Source organism: Struthio camelus, chromosome 1 (assembly GCF_040807025.1).
Source record: "Struthio camelus isolate bStrCam1 chromosome 1, bStrCam1.hap1, whole genome shotgun sequence".
Classification (NCBI taxonomy): Eukaryota; Metazoa; Chordata; class Aves; order Struthioniformes; family Struthionidae; genus Struthio; species Struthio camelus.
Window position 1 is genome coordinate 27,917,868 of NC_090942.1, and position 18,215 is coordinate 27,936,082.

Genomic DNA, 18,215 nt, shown 5'->3' on the forward strand with positions numbered 1-18,215 from the left:
AGCTCTGCTCTGCTCTGCTCCCTTCAGCTGGCTTCCCAGCTGCTCCTTCAGCCTGTCCTGGCAGCCAGGCCAAGGGCCAGCATGCAGACTGTGTGTTTTTCCTCAGCGGGGGCTGGAAGCACGAGTGTGTGAAGACAGGGGCCTCGATCGTCCCCAGGTGCAGCCCTTGGCGGTTCCCCTTGTTGAACTTGACAAGGTGCCCGGTTGCCTCACGTCTCGCTCGTAGCGGGGCACTGGCCTCTTGCTGCCTTTGAGAACGATGCTTCCTGTGGTCTGGGCAGAAGGGAGGGCGAGAGCTTCTGGTAGCCAGGAAAGGTCGCAAAGCCCGCCGGTCTGGAAGGCTGTTGGATCCGCTTGCAGTCTGCAAAGGGGAAAGGGGTTATGGAAGTTCTCTGCCCTGCAGCGTGACTGGCAAAGCGGAACCGCTGTCCAGTGCTGGGCACTTGCTCTTCTCTCTGCAAAGCAAAAGCAGGTGCGGAACGCCTCTGAAGTGCCTTCGCTTTGGGTTGTCCTGTTGCCAAACTCTGAGAGGAACTGTTTTCCAGTGGTTCCCTGCCTGCTTCTGTCCTGCTGGGTGTCAGGGAGAGGTGAAAGTTCTTGGCCGCCGGAGCAGCAGCACTGAAATTCAGCGCTGGCATCTGGCATGACAGGAGCTGGTAGCGCTTACCAGGCGGGTAGAGCAAAGTCCCGTCTGTTCTGGCCCCTGCACTAGAGGAGAGGGATGGAGCTACTGGAGCGAGTCCAGCGAAGGGCTACTAAGATGATTAAGGGACTGGAGTAGCTCTCATACGAGGAAAGGCTGAGAGAGCTGGGATTGTTCAGCCTGCAGAAGAGAAGACCGCGGATCAGGGTGTAGGCAGGATGCGAAGGGAGGGTGTAAAGAAGTCGGAGGCAGACTCTTCTCAGCGGTGCCTAGCGGTAGGACGAGGGGCAAGGGGCACAAACTGAAACACAGGCCGTCCTGTCTGAACAGGAGGAAAAAGTTCTTTGCTGTGAGGGGTGACTGAGCCCTGGAAGAGGTTGCCCAGAGAGCTTGGGGAGTCTCCGTCCTCGGAGATGTTCAAGCGGGAGAAGCGGGCGACCGGGCATCTAGTCAAGTTCGACAAGGGGAACTGTCAAGGGCTGCACCTGGGGCAGGCTGGGGGCTACTGCCAGGAAAGCAGCTGGGCAGAGGAAGGCCTGGGGGTGCAGGTGGGCAGCAAGGAGTCAGCAATGGTTAGAGAAAGAAATCGTAACCACATTTTAATCGTTTTGATAATAACTTTCTGCCAAAGGGAGCAATCGCCCTCCAGCCTCTCGCTGTGGTCTCTGCTAACAGCTGGAGCGATCCGCTTTCGGTGAGAGTCGCTCACCTCGGTGAGAGTCGCGACTCGCGGCCAATTTGGCTCCCTCCGGCACTTGGGCTTCCTACGGCGCAGGCGCAGAGCTGGGAGCCCAGAAGGACCGGCACGCTCGCGGCCTGGCCGGGCAGCAGCCAGAGCAGCCAGCTGCGGGGCTCAACCTAAGCAGTCGCCGTCTCTTCAGGCGCAACGAGCTACTTCAGCCCTGCGAGCTCGGCCAAGCGCTCGCGACGCCCGCGCCCTTAGGGAAACAGTGGGAGCGCAGGTTTGCGAGGAGCACAGTGTCCCGCACCTGGAGCAGCAGCAGCATGAATTCTTCAGGGAAATGACGGCACAGCAGAGTAAGAGCTGGAGCTGGGGGCCGCCGGGGAGGGACCCCCAACAAAGACGTCCTTCGGCCGGCCGCAGCCACCCGCAGCCACCCGCCGCCGCCGCCGCCCCCCGGCCCGGCCCGGCAGCGCCGCGAAGGAGGCGGCAGCGCCCCCCCCCGCCCCGCCCCGGGCCCGCCCCGGCCGCAGCCCCGCCCCCTCGCTGCACAGCCCCGCCCCTCGGCGCGTCACCCCGCTGCCCTGTGACGCCCCCCCCCGCGCCCTCGCCGCGGCTGTTGCGCATGCGCGGCGCGCCCGCCACCGCCTCCGGAGCCGGTGGTCCTCGGTGCTGTTGCGGCCGTGTGCCTCGCTGCCAGCGTCGCTGCGTCGCTGTCCTCGGCCGGCGCCTCTGCCCCCGGCCCGGGGGCTCCGAGCTCGCCGGGACTCAGCCCCGCAGCAGCTGGCCCGGGCCGCGGCCCCTGCTCGGGGCTGTCCGCCGCCCGCGTGCCCGCCGCAGCATGAAGAGGCTCTTGGGGCTCTTCGGCCAGGGCCAGGGGCAGCCGCCTTCGCCGTCGCCGTCGCCGTCGCGGTCGCGGTCGCGGTGGGCGTGCGGCGGCAGCGCGCCCCTGCGCTGCGTCGGCGCTGCCTACGAGCTCCGGGAGAAGGAGCTGGGCAAGCTGCACCGCGCGGCCGCCAGCGGCGACCTGGCGCGGGTGCGGCGGCGGCGGTGGCTGCCGAGAGTCGGCCTCGACGGGCGGGACAAGGCGAAGCGGTGAGGGGCGGCGGGGGGGCCGGGGCGGCGCGGGGGGTGGGGGGGGCGGCGGCGAGGGCCGGGCTGCTGCGTCGGTGCCGGCGGGGGCAGCGGCTGGTGGGTTGGAGCTGGCGTGCAGCTGGCAGGAGCGCCTTTGTGCCGGGAAGGCAGGGCCGTTTGCTTGGGCTGGCGAGGGAGTGCGGGAGGGCAGTCGGCCTTGCGCGCGCGGGGTGGGCTCGGGGCTCGGGGCTCGGGGCTCGGAGGCCGGTTGCGTGTGTGGCCAGGCCGGAGCGGGACTTTGTTGCTGGGAGCGTGACAGGGTCGAGGGGGAAGGTTTCTGCTGTCGGGTTTGGTAGGTGTTGTGGAGGGCCCTTGGGAGCGAGCGCGTGCTGGTGCTTGCTGCAGCAGTAAGGCCGGGAAGAGGCCAGAGGGCGCGACTTCCCGGCAAGGCCAGCAGCGAGGGGATGTTCTGGTGTTATAAAAGGCACGTGCTGGGCCTGCGGCCCGCTGCTGTGGCGTGAGTGGTCCTGGCAGCAGGTGGAGGTTGCCTTGCCGTAGGCTGGAGGTGCGCAAGCCTTGCTCTTGCTTGCTGGGCTGCGTGCGTAGTGGTGTTGGAGGCAGGGAGGAGGTGCCGGGGCGGAGGGCAGCAGTTGCAGAGCGGAAGCCGGAGGCTGGCTGGGAGAAATGGGGGGCCTGGGCGCAGGGATGCACGCGCAGGGAAGGGAGCGCGGAGCTGAGGCAACGTTGTCTTCCTAAGTGGGGGCTGGGGCTGGGGCTGGGGCTGGGGCGGGGAGGGGCTTTTTCCTAGCCCCGGCGTCTCGGGCTTTGGGTGTGCAGCGGTCACCCGCGTGACATGGGCAGGCGCGGTCTCTTCAGCTGTCTGGCCTGCGCTAAGGTAACATGCTCAATTTTTAGGACACCTCTGCATCTGGCTTGCGCTAACGGACATGCGGAGGTTGTCTTGTACTTAGTAGAGAGGAAGTGCAAGCTAAATCCTCGTGACAACTTCAAGAGATCGCCACTGATGAAGGTACGTGGGTGCTGCGGTAGGCAGGGCTTCTAAATTGCGCCCCGAGCGATCGAGCTCTTGGGTGATTCTGGAGGTAGGTCTGGGTGGAGCTTGTGGTGCGCTGGGCGCTGGCTAGGCGTGCGTTGCCTAATGTTTGGGCGCGTTATTGTTGTCCGAGGTCGGCAAGCTGTGGGAATTCTGCCAGAGGGAAGCGTAATTGCTGGCAACGTTTCCTTGTTTCCCGTGTGGTTGGCAGGCAGTGCAGTGCCAGCACGAAGGCTGCGTCGCCATTCTGCTAGCGCATGGCGCCGACGCTAACCTTGCGGATGCTAACGGCAACACTGCCCTTCACCTGGCTGCCCTTGCTCCTAACACCTGCCTAGCAGGGCAGTTACTGGCGCACAACGCCCATCTTGATGCGCAGAATAAGGTAAGCGTGGAATTTGGGTCAGGCCGCTCCTGAGAAGAAAAAGTTGCTTTGCTTCTCTGTGTTTTTCTAACTGGAGAGGGGCGTTATGCTTTCAGATGGGATACACGCCCCTTTCTCTGGCCGTGTCCGCGCATCACGTAGAGATGGTGGAGTTCCTGCTTAGCAAAGGAGCCGACGTGCACGCTCGAGATCAGTCGGAAAGGTGAAGGGTTTGTCAAAACGGGGCGTGGGTCTCCTGAGCATTGGTGAAGTTTGCCTGGTCTGGCCGGGTAGCCGAGGGTGCTTAGCGGGGGAGACGTTTGGCCCAGGGACGTGCTGCGGCCCCTTGCAACCCGAGTTCTCGTGGGCTTCCGTGTGGTTGGCTTTGCTTTCCTCCTGGCTGTAGGAAAGGGGGAGGTGTAATTGTTTTGGGAGCAAATAGGGATGAAAGGAACACCAGTGAAACGTCGGTGTCTCCTGATAGCTTTTGTCTCGTCTTGTGGCTGCTTTAGGACCCCTCTGATGCTTGCCGCCTCTGCCGGGGACGTGAGCATGATAGAAGTTCTTCTTGGCTATGGTGCTGACCTTTGCCAGAAAGACGTTCTTGGATGGACAGCGGAGGCTTATGCTAGGAGGTCTGGACACACTGGGTAAGTGCTTTAGGTCACGGTGAGAGTCGCTAAGCGGTCCGAATGTCCGTGTTGGTGTGCGGACGTGTTTGGTAAGAGGCGCAAGGTTTAATGATGCGTGGAGACCTTTGTTGAAGGTGGGCTCAGTGGAATCTTCCGGGACGTAGCGTTCCCTGTGTCAAGTGTGAGTTGGGGAGTTGAGGAAAGCTTCCCCCGCAAATCGTCTTGTTTGGTAAGTGGTGTTATGCAAGGATGTAGTTGATTATAGTGACAGTGTTCCCTTTCTTTCCGCACCTCCCTAGTGTTAGTGAACAGCTGGCAGACCGCGCAGCCGAGAAAAACGTGGGAGAAGCTTGTGCAGGCAGCGCAGAAAGCACGCCAGTGCTTAGCACTCGTTGCGAGGCAGGAGCTGCTGCGTTTGCGTTGGGCACACCTGCTGCGGACAGAGGAGGTAGGAGGCTTAACTGTGGAGGAGCTGAGGAGGAGAATGCCTACGGCCTTTTCTTGTGGTGGCTTGTATTGAAGCTTGGCAGGGTTCCGTCCCTCTTGCCTGTTGAGTACCCTTGCTAGGGACGGAGTAGAGACGCGCTGGTGATCCTCCTCCATGAGGATAGTCCTTTGGTTTTGAGGCTGGCTTTTGGTTTTGGGGGTGATGGGTGGGAGGCTGGGTAGAGCAGGAAATACAGCGTAGTCTCTGGCATTTTGAAGCACAGGTTGGCGGGGGTGGGGGTAGAGGCAAAGAGAGCACGAGAGAGAGACCGATCTCTGCCTGTGTGGTATGAAGAGCTCGGCAGTTTGTTTCCTTCTTGTCCTGTTCAACCGCTACCAGCATTTGCTCGCTGCCTGCTCACATAGCATATTCATGCCATGGCAGGTTTGAGGTTTGGAACGTTCGAAGGAAAGACAAGGGCGGTGTGGAATTCTTGTCCTTTTTTATTTTGCGGGGGGTGGGGGGGGGCAGCGAGAATTGAGTAGGATGGGAGAAATTGGTGGTTTGGGGCATGCTTTCGTTCATGCTGTCTGGCATGACTGCTTCACTCTAGTCTGGCCTGTAGAATTGTCCGTGTAACATGCTTGTCTGCATTGCTGAAAGTCGAAGGTCCGACATGCTAAGAATTAATCCTGTCAATTAATATTTGAACAGTGAGAGGTGGCTTTTCCCACGAATACTTCACGAGGTGAGACTCGAACAGTAGCTTTTGCCAACGACCTTAACCTGCCGAAAAAGAGGGGAGATTTGAGCGAGACGGTCCTTCTTGCCTTTGCCTTTGCCTTTGCCTTTGAAGAGTGTTGGAGGCAGAGGAGAGCGATGACAGCTGTCCTGCTTCTGAGGAAGAAAAAAGCAGTTTAGCTGCCAAGGTAAAGTGCCTCCAGAAGGAGAACTGCCCGTGGAGCGACTCGTTTGCAGGGCAGAGCTGTCTAGATTTGGGCAAAAGCGCGTGTCCAGGCAGGGTGGTTTTCTCCTGCCCCGCGGTCTCCTGCCTGCCAGTCTTTCAGCTGCGGTGAGCTGTTTGCTCCAAGCCTTGTAGCCGTCCGTGGCAGAGCATGCAGCAGGCTTGCGGTTGCGGGTGGGAAGAGCAGTAGGTGACAAGAAAAGCGACCGCATGGTTTTCTTCACCTGAGTCAGAGTTCTCGTCCCAAAGCTGATCAGCCTCTAGATGGCCTGTTCTTTTGTCCTCCAAGCCTTGCTGTTTGTTTCCAGTAACTTTGGTGATAGAATTCAGGCTGATATGGGGAAAAGGGCACTTGCTGTTCAAGATCTGCTGCAATGCTTCATCTCCTGGCTCTCCTTTCTTTCGTCCTTGTCAGGTTGCCCAAGAGTGCTTGGGGGCGGGGGGAGTGGCTCAAGAGGGTCTTTTTTTCCTCCTGGGGGATGGCATTGCGGGCTTGCATGGGATCTCACAGCACCTGTTTCCCCTTCCTTTTGTTTCTTTTGTTTTGTTTTGGTTTGTTTTTCAGTTGAGGTGTGTGGCATTGGGGCTGTGCCATGATGAAGAAGCTGAAGAAGCCGAGTGTGGTGCAGGAACGCACCCCGTAGTGCTGGAGATGCAGGCATGTTTATTTGCAACCTGGTTGCCCTTGTCTCAGTGGCCTGTCAGAGAGTGTGGCAGCTGTTGTGTGAGAAGAGCTAGTGTGGCATAGTAAGATGTGATGGTGGTTGGAGGAGTGAAAGTGAGGAAAGAGGGGGAGGTGAGACTACGGTAGTTTGAGAAGCAGGCAGCTGGTGGTCTCGTGAGCCCAAGGGAGGGGGAAAGGGTGTGTGTGCTGCTGGATAAGGTAACGTAGGTGAAGGCAGAGCCTGACTGTGTGCGGGCAGTGCTTCTCGGGGGGCTTTATGGAATGGGAGCAGGACGTTAGTGACATTAGGTATTGCTGTGTACATAAAGACATCTGCAGGCCTTGTAAAAGAGGAGCGAGAAGGTTTTTCTCTGTGGCTCGAGAGAGGAGAAGTATTTGGCAAGGTGTGGATGGCCTGGGCAGAGGCTGCTGTCCTGGGAGTGGCAGCAAGTGGCCTTGGAGTTGTATTTCTAGAGTCCTACTGCAAGAGAGAAGGTTCTGGTTCTGTGCGTGCTTGGAAGGGCTGCTGCTGCTTTGCCAGGTTATGCAGTGAAAGGAGCGTGTTTGGGACGGTGCAGCCAAGTACTAAGGACAGCAGCAGAGTGGGTGTAGGCTTGGAGGGAGCGCAGTTGGGGGTTGGAGAGTGGAAGCGAGGGCCCAGGGGGAGGTTTGCCTCAGGTTGTTGGAGAAGCAGGCAGCTGGCGGTGTTTGTTGGTGCAAAGGAGGGGGGAAGGATGTGTGTGCTGCTGAGTATTGCCGTGTAGGGGAAGCTGGAGTGTGGGTAGTGCTTCTCAGGGGCTTTAGGGGAAGGGAGCAGGGCGTTTGTGAGCTTCGGCATTGCCGTCCCTTCACATACGTTCTCGTGGAGGCTGCTTGTTTCTGTTCTTTCTAAGTGTGCGGGCCGATGTCTTTCAGGACGACTCACCGGAAAGGAAGGGAGAGGAGGCTCCTGGTGGTGCCCAAGTGGCGGCTGCTGCAGGAGCCCCTGCTGGTGTGAGAGGTGAGTTTCTAGACATGGAGGGGCTTTGTTTCTCTGCTCTTTGGGCTGGGTGAATGAACTGAAATGGCGATCTGCCTGTGAGAGGGTAGAGCAGGCAGGTAGGCGCTGGGCAGGCAATGGCGGGGAGGGGGGGAGGGAACGTAGCTGGAGGGAGATGTTTTGTGGTAGTGCTAGGGAAGGAGGGTTGTTTCTTGGTGACTTCCTGCGGGTGGGAGGGTGTTTCGCTAGTGCTTTGCGGGTCGCTCCTGTAGCGTGCCGAGGGATTGTGAAGGGCCAACTCTGGAGCTGTAGTTTGGAGGGGAGATGCCGTCAGAGCTGCGTAGTCGGCGACTGTGGCATGGCAGAGCCTTGTTTGGATGCTCGCCGAGCATGTGTTGGGCGTTATTGGTAGGGGCGTGAGCTGTGCTGCTGGGCTTGGGCCTGTGGTGCTGGCAAGAAGGCAGCAGGAAGTGGCGAGGGCGTGGTGGTGCGGCTGGGGGTGCAGGCGCCCTTAAATGACGCTGCTTTGTTTTTCCTGGGGAGTGGAACGGTTTGGTGTGTCCTGGGCGCAGGGCTTGCGTGCTGGAGGAGAGCAGGAGAGGGAAAGAAGGAGCGGTGGTGTGTCATTTGTGGCTTCCTTTGCAGGTGTTGCGTCGTCCGCAGGAGCGGAGCAGGAGGACGAGAGCGACTCTCCCTGGGATTCCGAGGTGCTTGGTGTGAGGGGCGCAGTGGGTTGCCCGTGGGGGGAAGTGCGCGGGAGCTTGCCTTGGACGTGGGCCCTAGCAGGGATGAGGCTCAGTTGCCGCTTGTGGTGGCTGCGCCACAGGTTTGTTCCTGTGACCTGGAGCCGCTTGTGCTCTGTGCAAGCGGTTTGGTGAGGACTGTGCCTAAGTGGGGTGTGCTAATGTCCTGGGAGTGGCAGCAAGTGGCCTTTGAGTTGTATTTCTAGAGTCCTACTGCAAGAGAGAAGGTTCTGGTTCTGTGCGTGCTTGGAAGGGCTGCTGCTGCTTTGCCAGGTTATGCAGTGAAAGGAGCGTGTTTGGGACGGTGCAGCCAAGTACTAAGGACAGCAGCAGAGTGGGTGTAGGCTTGGAGGGAGCGCAGTTGGGGGTTCTGAAAGGGCTGTTCTACTTCCAGAGCCTGCGTTCCTTGACGGCCTGCCAAAGTCCCGAAGCAGCAGTGAATCTGCAGGTAATGCTTGAGCGACAATCCGAGTTGTGCTTGGGTAGTCCTGCATTTGAAATGCAGTTTGTGGGTGAAGCGTTTCTGGAGATTGCTTGCACCACTCTCTGCTTGTTTGTGTTCTCGCTCACCTAGGTGTCTGCAAAGGAGGGAGGAGAGCGTGAAGGACGCGAGGCTGCTGCAACACAGACTGATTTTCAGTGTGACGGACAGGTGAGGAGCTGTGTTGAAGAGCTGTGGAGATGTTAGCCTAGAGCGAGGTGTTATTGCCAAAAGAGCGCAGGCGGAAGACCGCAGAGAGTGGCAGATGTGAAATATACTTTAGATGTATGTTATCTTTGGGCTCCCTCTGAAGAAGGCTGTCGTGAGTGAAAAGAAGGTGGTAGTGCATGTTCGTGCCCTTTTTGTGAGGCTCACGGCACAATCTTTCCTTAGGCGATGGCCGCAGAGCTGCCGGCGGAGGTTGCTGAAGCTCCTGGAAAGCAGTTGCTTCCAGAAGGTTCACTTGAAGTTCCAAAGGTTTCCTGCGGTGAGCTGCAGGGAGACAAGTTGCGGTTGCAAGAGGAACTGGCCAGGGTGAAAGCCAAGGTAGGCAAAGCCTGTAGCGGCCTGCATGACTGTGAGGAGGTGGTTTTCCCCTGTAAACGATGGGGAAAAGCCCTTGTTGAGGCTGTAGGGTAGTAGTGCAGTGGTGTCCCTTCTGTTGCCTTCCCTTCTTCCCGCCGCTGCCCCATGGTGGCAAACAGACCAAGCGCGTCAGGGAGCTGCCCTTTCAAGCGTGAGGGGCCAAGCAGTGTGTTGGGGGTCACACCTACCCACGAGGAGGCTGCTCAAGCAGCTTGTTGTCTCTCCGAACCCGCCTGAGCTTTGAGGTGGACCTGAAGGTGACAGTGGGTGAGCTCCGGGTGCCCTGAGAGTGCTGCGTGTTTTCCTGTTGAGGCTGTTGTACTCTTTCTCTATATTTGGCTGTGTGTGTAGAGCTTTGGTTCCTTCTTTGTAGCTGGTCAAATGCCTGCGAAGGTGACAGTCTGTGTTCTGGGGGGGGGCAGCACTTGAAAGGGTGCGATCCTTCTTCATGGTTTGCGCTCGCACACGCAGCGCTGGTTGCTAGGTGGGGTTTTTGCACTGTATACGGGAAGCAGCATGTCAGGCAGGTGCTGTGACTTGTCCTGTTCCCTGACTGTAGGAGGAACTTGACCTCCTAACCTAGCTGCCCGGAGAAGGCCGTGGGTTGGCCCTAGTGCTGAGCTTTTTCTGTAGAAAACATCTTGGCCATCTTGTGGCTGCATGATGCAAATGTGCCGCAAAGTGCTATAGTTCCTGCAGGGCCCTGGGGATGAACCTGTAGTTAGTAAGCATTAGGATCCCGAAATGCTAATTCACTTCCAAGTTGTTTTTGGAGAGAGCTACGTTCAGAGCTACTGACTTGCTTTCCGTTCACTACGCCCACCGCTGCCACCAACGCAAGTACGGAGTTGAAGGAAGGAGTGTAGGGACCGGCTTTCCACCATTTGTGTAAGAATAAGGTATAGCAGCGTGGGCAGCGTTGGACTAGAAGTCTTTGTGATTGTGGTCGTTATCCTGGAGTTGGGAAGTGCCAGCAGGAGAAGGGAGAGCCTTTGCAGTAATGCTTCCCGTGGGGGAGCGAGCAGCTGGATGCTAGGAGCGTCCCGAGTCACGGGAAGGAGTAGGATTGGTGTTGCAGCTGCGTTTGGGCAGCTGGTAGGAAATTGAGATGGGGATGGGAGAGGCCGGTATGAAAGCGGAAGGAGCAACGTGGTTTTGGAGAGTCGAAGCAGTGGAGTCGTCTGTCTGAAAGCGAAGCTGACTAGCGTGGGTCCTGACTAGCGTGGTTTTACAGTTGCAGGCGTTGGAAGAGCAGCATGTTCAGGCTGAGCGTTGTGTTCAGGATTTGAAGACGGCCCTGGCAGAGAAACAGAGGGAAGCGACAGCTTCTTCCCGGCAACTGCAAGACCTTCTGGAAGCCTCTTTGGGAGGCGTTAGCCTAAAAGACCTGGAGGAACGAGTGGGACGGTAAGGAAGTGGCACAGTGAAGCAAGGCTTTGCTTTGTGGGCTGGTGTAATAGCAGCAGGATGGCCTTGTTGCATCTCAGCAAGTCAGTACACGATTTTGGGAGAGGCTTTTGCTTTGGACTGTGTGATTTGGCGCTGTTGTGCCAGTGTTGGTGCTCCTGTGGATTTCCATGACGAGGCCTGTGTTTCTTTTCAAGACTTGAACTGGAAAACGCCCGGCTGGAAGACACAGGACAGCAGCAGGCAGCTAGACTCGAAGCTCTTCAGAAAGAGCTGCACGCCTCTGCCTCTGTAAGCTAGTCATAGCCTTCCTGTTTCATGAGCTACTGTGCGCAGTTGTGTGTGTATGTATGCGGGGGCGTTTTCGGAAGAGATTTTCCTGGGGAGCCTCGGGGAAATCATTCCCTGCAGGCTGCAGGCGATCGGCTGCTGTTGGTCCGCTCGCAGGCTTTCTGGTTTTGTGTGCTACTCTGCTGAGTCTTACTTAACAGTGTTTGAGGTAAGGGCACTTACGGCACTTGTGCACCGGTGTGAATGGTTGCTGCTTTGTACCGGTTGTGGTGCTTAAGCCGTGTGGCAGCAGCACTTCAGCTGTTGCCGCCTTAAAGGCGTTCTGCAAGTGAACTTGTGGAACGTCCTTGGTGCCAAGCACGTCGTTGCCAAGTCTTAAGCGGCCTCCTCAGGCTGTGCCAGGAATTCCATTTGCCGCTGGTCGCTGAAGATCCCCCTGGAGCTTTAAATTAAGCTGTGCTCTGCCCGGATGGGGATACCTAAGTACCGTCGGCTATTAGCGGAGGGCCTGAGGAAGGTGTTCTCCAGTGTGCGTGGCACCTTTGCCCCCGTGAGCCCCTCGCTAGTAGCGGGTGGTCTTTGCTTTAGTGGGGGTCGGGGGGAGGGTGGTGTGGGGGGAGAGAGGGGTGGCAGGCACCAGTTTCTGTCCCTCGGTCTTAGCCTGGGTGGTGGAAATATTGAAGTGCTGCAGTTTGCGTGGGATTCTGTCCCCTGGAGTTGTGGGGCCGGCCCTCGGCTAGCAGAGAGAGATGTCCTGCCGCACCTTTGTGAGGAAGGCTGTGCGCACCTAGTGCTTCTAGGTGCCGTGAGTGAGTCGTGTGTGCCATTTCTTCTTCCTGTCCGGAAAGCGTGAGAGCGGAAGAAAGCCAGGGAAGGAGCTGGCAGAGTGGAAACAACCCGCAGAAGCCCGCCTGGAGGAAGAAATGAAGAAAAACGTTGCACTGCAGAAAGAATGCAATAGGTACAGCCGTTGAGTACTTGTAAGAGCTGTCGAATGAGCGGGGAGTCAGGCGTTATGTACCTTGCCCCTGAGACTCCGAGTACGTATCTGTTGGTGAGCGAGCTCAAGGCTTGCGTTAGGTCTTGCAAGTGGCTTCTGTAGGGGAGCGTGCGGTTTTAGGTAGGTGGAAGTGCAGGCAGGAGGGCAGTTGTCCTGGGAAGAGAGGGAGGGCGGGAGGGCAGGAAGAAGTCGCTTGTGTCTTGTGCCTGTTGTCAGGCAGAGGGAGAAGCTCATGGGAGCAGATGAAATGTTGACTGGGCAAGTGATGTGTGGGAGGGGAATGATGTGGGTGGGTGGGTTGGTGTGGTGTTTTGGCTTGGTGTCTTGTTCTGGAAGTCCTGGCCTGTCCGCCATGGTACAAATGAAGTAAGCCCCGCACCGTATGCGTGGTGCTTAGGGAAGTGCATGCGTAAAGGCGGACTGTGCTTGGGCTTCCTACTTTACTTGCTAATGTGCTGTGCAGGTCGAAGAGGCTTCTGGAGAAAGCTATGAAGAAAGTGAGGGCGTATGAGAGGCGGGCGCGAGAGTCCCAGATGAATTTCCCGGGCGAAAGGGAGGACCCGTGTTCGGGAAGGGGCAGAGAAGTTGCTAAATTACGAACAAAGGTGAGCTTTGGCTGGCTTGTTGTGGTGCTTGTTTTGGAAAGCTGTAAGATTCTTTTCCTGGCTGTTGGGTTGTGGTGTTAATTATGTGGTGGCCGTGTTTGAAAAGAACGGCTGTCTCTTATGGTCCCTGAAAAAGCCTGTGTAATCCTTTGGGAAGTGAAGAGGCGTTGCGATAGCAGGGCACTTGTGAGCCTGGGCCTTTCTGGGCGAGAGCCCAGCTTGAAAGCTTGAGGCCCTGGCAGCATCTTTGAGGTCTGACAGATGAATTTGTGCTCTGGAAGACCGGTAAGTAGGACCATTATAAGCCTAACCACAGTATGAAAGGCAAGGACATCGGAAGCATAGGTGTGAGAGGTGTGGAAAAGGTGCGTTTCTGCGGAGAGAAGACGACGACGACGGCGGCAGAGTTTTAGTTGACCTTTGGGGCCTACTGAAACCCTGGCACTTCTTTGTTGATTGTCTTCTAAACTCAAACCTGTGTGTGTGTGTGTGTGTGTGTGTGCGCGTGTGTGTGCGTGTATGTAGAAAGAGATAATCATTTCTGTTTCCTCTTTCCTGAAGCTTCAGGTATACCACTGTAAACAAGTGAATACCTTGTGATTATTGTATATTGTTGTCAATATGATTACAGTTGTTATCGTTCCCGTTCATTAGTTCATTACACTCGGTTACTTACCTGTTACAATAGTAAACTCATTCCTAAGGAGTAGGGACACCTACACTACCAGCCGACCCTGTTTAGTGTCGGGAGCCCGCCGAATTACCTTACCAGGGCAAAATGCCTCTCAACTGGTTCGGTCGTTCTGCGGAGGCCTCCCGGCACAAAGGGACACGCTCGGTGGATTGTCACAGAACTGCGTACGCTTAGACCTCTGGGTCTGCTTAGGTGAGTGAGTCCTTTCCCTGTGTGCAGGTCCGTGAGCTGTGCTGCTCCCTGGAGGCAGAGCGGAGGAAGTCGAGGCAGCTAGAGAAAGCAAACGAAGGTGCGCGAGAAGAGTTGGCTTGGCTGCATGGGAGCCGTGACAAACTGCGGAAGAGCAAGCGGCAGCTGGAAGAAGAGGTGGTTGCGCTGAGGTGTCGCTTAGAGGCCAAGATGAGGGATCAGAGGCACAGAGAAGAGGATAAAAGGGAGATTGAGCAAAAGGCTGGGCAAGAGCTAAGGCAAAAACTACAGGAAGTCAATCTCTTTCTGCAGGTGAGCTCCCTTACCGCTAGTACGCGCAGTCCGTTTGTGGCTTGTCATTCATTCTTTACTGTTGTCATTTCTCGGTATGTTATGCTTGTGCCGGTCAGTGCTGTGGGGTCATGGGCTCGTTATAGCTTCAGGAGGTTGCTGAAGGGTGCGAGCTTGTTGGATGCTTGTCCTCAGGCATTCTGAGATGTGGTGAATAATCTTCTTTACGCACCTCGGTCACTGGCGAATCTGTAACAGCGCCAAGAAAGACGAGAATTGCAAGTGGACTAGTGTCTTAGAGAGACAGAGGTGGCTTGAATCAGAACTAGCTCTGATTCAAAACAAAACAAAGCAAAGCAAAAAGTTGCGCTGAGAGAGCCGGTTTCTTTCTGAACGAAAAGGATGATGTAATGGGGTGCTTTTGGGTTTTGCCCTTGATTGTAGAGGGCAGTGAGGAGGCCCAGTTGGCTCCCTGGGTGAGGTTGTGCTCTTCAAAGTGGGTGTGTGAAAGGGCCTGGGGGGAATGATCTCTTTTTCTTTCCTGGGGGTTGAAACTGCATTATCTGCTTCAGACACAGGCAGCCGCCCAGGACCGAGCGGAACAACTAAGAGCCGCTTCTGCAGCTTCCGCGGTAGGCCGACTGCAGCAGAGAGTTAGGCATTTAGAATATGAATTGGCTCTCACAAAACGCCTGCAGTGAGAGAGCGCTAACGAGAGGCTTGCGGAAGCTGCTGCTGCTGCGCAATGCTATGAGCCCTGCAGAAGCCACTCTCTGGCAACGAACCCGGTGGGCAGCGCTTCCTCTGTGACGGAGAGAGTGGAAGCTCATATGGCTGAGGTAAGGCATTGGGAATACCTGTTATTCTCAAGCTGAAAATGAGCATCCGTTCCTAGCTCCACCGCACCCAATCTAGGAGTCTAGACACGCCTGCTGACCCTCAGAGCGCTGCAACCTCGGCAAAAGCTCTGGTCCGGGCGCGCCCCAGAATTAGCAGTCCGTGTGACGGCATGTTCCTCACAGCGTGGTGAGCAGCGTGCCCTGAGGTTTGGGAAGCGCATGCCGAGAGTGGGGCAAGGGAGCACGTGATTCTTCACAAAATGCCGTGATCCGTTCCCGCCTTTGCACAGAGTGGGGGTGTGGAGAAGCTCTCGAGTTGGGGATTGCTTTGTGAGACGGTTAATGCCATAGAGTAATGGGAACGCTGGGCCTTGGTGGACAAAGACTTTCTCTGTAGTGGGGGTGATGTTTCCAGTGTTTATTCCCATGTTGCAGTTGGCTTGAGAAGCTAATGCTACAAGAATGTAGCTACTGAGGCCTTAAGGGTATCTTGTCTGTACTTGCAGGTGCGGCGGGAATGGTCAAAAATATCGCTGAAGAACTTGAGCAAGGTAATCTGTCAGGATCTGTTAGCGGTGTTACCAAGGAAGAGGACGGTTCCTCCATTTTGAACACAACTACTGGAAAGCTGCCAAGCTCCTGTGCTAAGCACAGTTGTTTTCTACTAGCTTTCCAACCTAGAGCTCTGCGAGGCAACTTGCTGCTTATGCAAATAATAGTCGTACAGAGTCGTATGCAGTTGCCTTTAGATCACAGAGAGGAAAAGCGGCCTATGCGCACGTTCAGCCCCTGCCCCCGAGCCCTGAGCAATTCCACCTCTTCAGGATAATTGTTTCTCCAGAGTTGTGGCTTGGCGGTGACTGGGCCTGTTGCAAAGCAGGTAGCCCCTGAGAGCAATTCCTTCTGTCCCAGTAGCCTTTACTCTCCTAGCGAGTGGCCAGCCGTTGCGCTAGAGCTCTTTCCGTTTGCTAGGACGGACACAAATCCGTGGCATTGAATCCGTTTGCATTGTGACTGGAGTTGCCTGTCTCCTGGGAGTAATAAGGTTTGTTTGCTTTGGGGACCTTTTCCTACTGCAACACTAACATAGGGCATTTTCTCCCCTCCCGCTCTCGCCCCGCCCCTTCCCCAGCAATGGCTGAGCTGAACGTTGGATCGGCTGGAGCTTCTCCCTGGGCATCTACTGAAGGATCTTCAGAAAACGTAGACCAGGAGCCGCTTTCCAGGGCAACGCAAGAGTGCCGCGATGTTTTGACAGCCCCGTTCCAGAGAGCTAAGAGTGGTTATCCTGAGACTACTACCTCCTGACAGAGGGACTCGCGTTACCAGGCTGTGAGGAAAAGCAACCCTTGCCACTGTTTTTGTACGAGTGCAACAGTGCGGTGTAGCCAATAATAATAACGTGCGGTCTTTAACTGCAAGTATTGTGTTCCAACTTGGTATTTAATAAATGTTGTAATCTAGTAGGTCTCTCCGTTTTATTCTGTTCCCCTTCCTGACTTTGCCTGCCCTGCGCATATGACTGTCCCCTCTGCTCGTGTCTCTTATGGAGTAGTACGTGTTGCATTGCTGCCAAATGGTGGATGCTGGTGGAAGTCTGGCCTGCTGCGGCATTTGCGGGCAAGGGCTGCGTTTTGTCCCTGCGTTTTGCGAGTTGTTCAGCGCTAGCCAGCACAGATGATGGAAGTCATGTTTTTGAAGGCCTAGCCAGGCTTTCTTCCTGGGCAGGCGCTTAGCCCTTCTGCCTCGCGCTGGTCTGACCAAAAGTCACTTATGCAGACAGCTCCAGGCCTGAGGGCAGAGAGGCCGTTTGTCCAAGGGAGAGCTCAGCTCTGCTCTGCTCTGCTCCCTTCAGCTGGCTTCCCAGCTGCTCCTTCAGCCTGTCCTGGCAGCCAGGCCAAGGGCCAGCATGCAGACTGTGTGTTTTTCCTCAGCGGGGGCTGGAAGCACGAGTGTGTGAAGACAGGGGCCTCGATCGTCCCCAGGTGCAGCCCTTGGCGGTTCCCCTTGTTGAACTTGACAAGGTGCCCGGTTGCCTCACGTCTCGCTCGTAGCGGGGCACTGGCCTCTTGCTGCCTTTGAGAACGATGCTTCCTGTGGTCTGGGCAGAAGGGAGGGCGAGAGCTTCTGGTAGCCAGGAAAGGTCGCAAAGCCCGCCGGTCTGGAAGGCTGTTGGATCCGCTTGCAGTCTGCAAAGGGGAAAGGGGTTATGGAAGTTCTCTGCCCTGCAGCGTGACTGGCAAAGCGGAACCGCTGTCCAGTGCTGGGCACTTGCTCTTCTCTCTGCAAAGCAAAAGCAGGTGCGGAACGCCTCTGAAGTGCCTTCGCTTTGGGTTGTCCTGTTGCCAAACTCTGAGAGGAACTGTTTTCCAGTGGTTCCCTGCCTGCTTCTGTCCTGCTGGGTGTCAGGGAGAGGTGAAAGTTCTTGGCCGCCGGAGCAGCAGCACTGAAATTCAGCGCTGGCATCTGGCATGACAGGAGCTGGTAGCGCTTACCAGGCGGGTAGAGCAAAGTCCCGTCTGTTCTGGCCCCTGCACTAGAGGAGAGGGATGGAGCTACTGGAGCGAGTCCAGCGAAGGGCTACTAAGATGATTAAGGGACTGGAGTAGCTCTCATACGAGGAAAGGCTGAGAGAGCTGGGATTGTTCAGCCTGCAGAAGAGAAGACCGCGGATCAGGGTGTAGGCAGGATGCGAAGGGAGGGTGTAAAGAAGTCGGAGGCAGACTCTTCTCAGCGGTGCCTAGCGGTAGGACGAGGGGCAAGGGGCACAAACTGAAACACAGGCCGTCCTGTCTGAACAGGAGGAAAAAGTTCTTTGCTGTGAGGAGTGACTGAGCCCTGGAAGAGGTTGCCCAGAGAGCTTGGGGAGTCTCCGTCCTCGGAGATGTTCCCAAGCCGTCTGGCTAGGATCCTGGGCCGACTACTTGAGGTGATCCTGCTTGAGTAGGGGGGGCTGGACGAGACGATCTCCAGAGGTGCCTTCCAACCTCAAACGTCCGGTGATTCTGTGACAAGCAGGAGAAGCGGGCGACCGGGCATCTAGTCAAGTTCGACAAGGGGAACTGTCAAGGGCTGCACCTGGGGACAAATAGCCCCTGTGCCCTGGGGCAGGCTGGGGGCTACTGCCAGGAAAGCAGCTGGGCAGAGGAAGGCCTGGGGGTGCAGGTGGGCAGCAAGGAGTCAGCAATGGTTAGAGAAAGAAATCGTAACCACATTTTAATCGTTTTGATAATAACTTTCTGCCAAAGGGAGCAATCGCCCTCCAGCCTCTCGCTGTGGTCTCTGCTAACAGCTGGAGCGATCCGCTTTCGGTGAGAGTCGCTCACCTCGGTGAGAGTCGCGACTCGCGGCCAATTTGGCTCCCTCCGGCACTTGGGCTTCCTACGGCGCAGGCGCAGAGCTGGGAGCCCAGAAGGACCGGCACGCTCGCGGCCTGGCCGGGCAGCAGCCAGAGCAGCCAGCTGCGGGGCTCAACCTAAGCAGTCGCCGTCTCTTCAGGCGCAACGAGCTACTTCAGCCCTGCGAGCTCGGCCAAGCGCTCGCGACGCCCGCGCCCTTAGGGAAACAGTGGGAGCGCAGGTTTGCGAGGAGCACAGTGTCCCGCACC

General features: G+C 57.0%; 1 protein-coding gene across 1 annotated transcript; it reads left to right on the forward strand.

The window, feature by feature from the left end:
• Nucleotides 1-2,307: 2,307 nt before the first annotated feature.
• Nucleotides 2,308-4,029, forward strand: LOC138065754 (ankyrin repeat domain-containing protein 7-like; the record flags this gene model as incomplete). The annotated part of the gene is made up of 4 exons (XM_068931173.1): nt 2,308-2,420; nt 3,315-3,429; nt 3,665-3,838; nt 3,934-4,029. Coding segments are annotated over 4 exons (498 nt in total), but the record flags the coding sequence as incomplete, so codon positions are not given.
• Between the last annotated feature and the right edge of the window lie 14,186 nt (nt 4,030-18,215).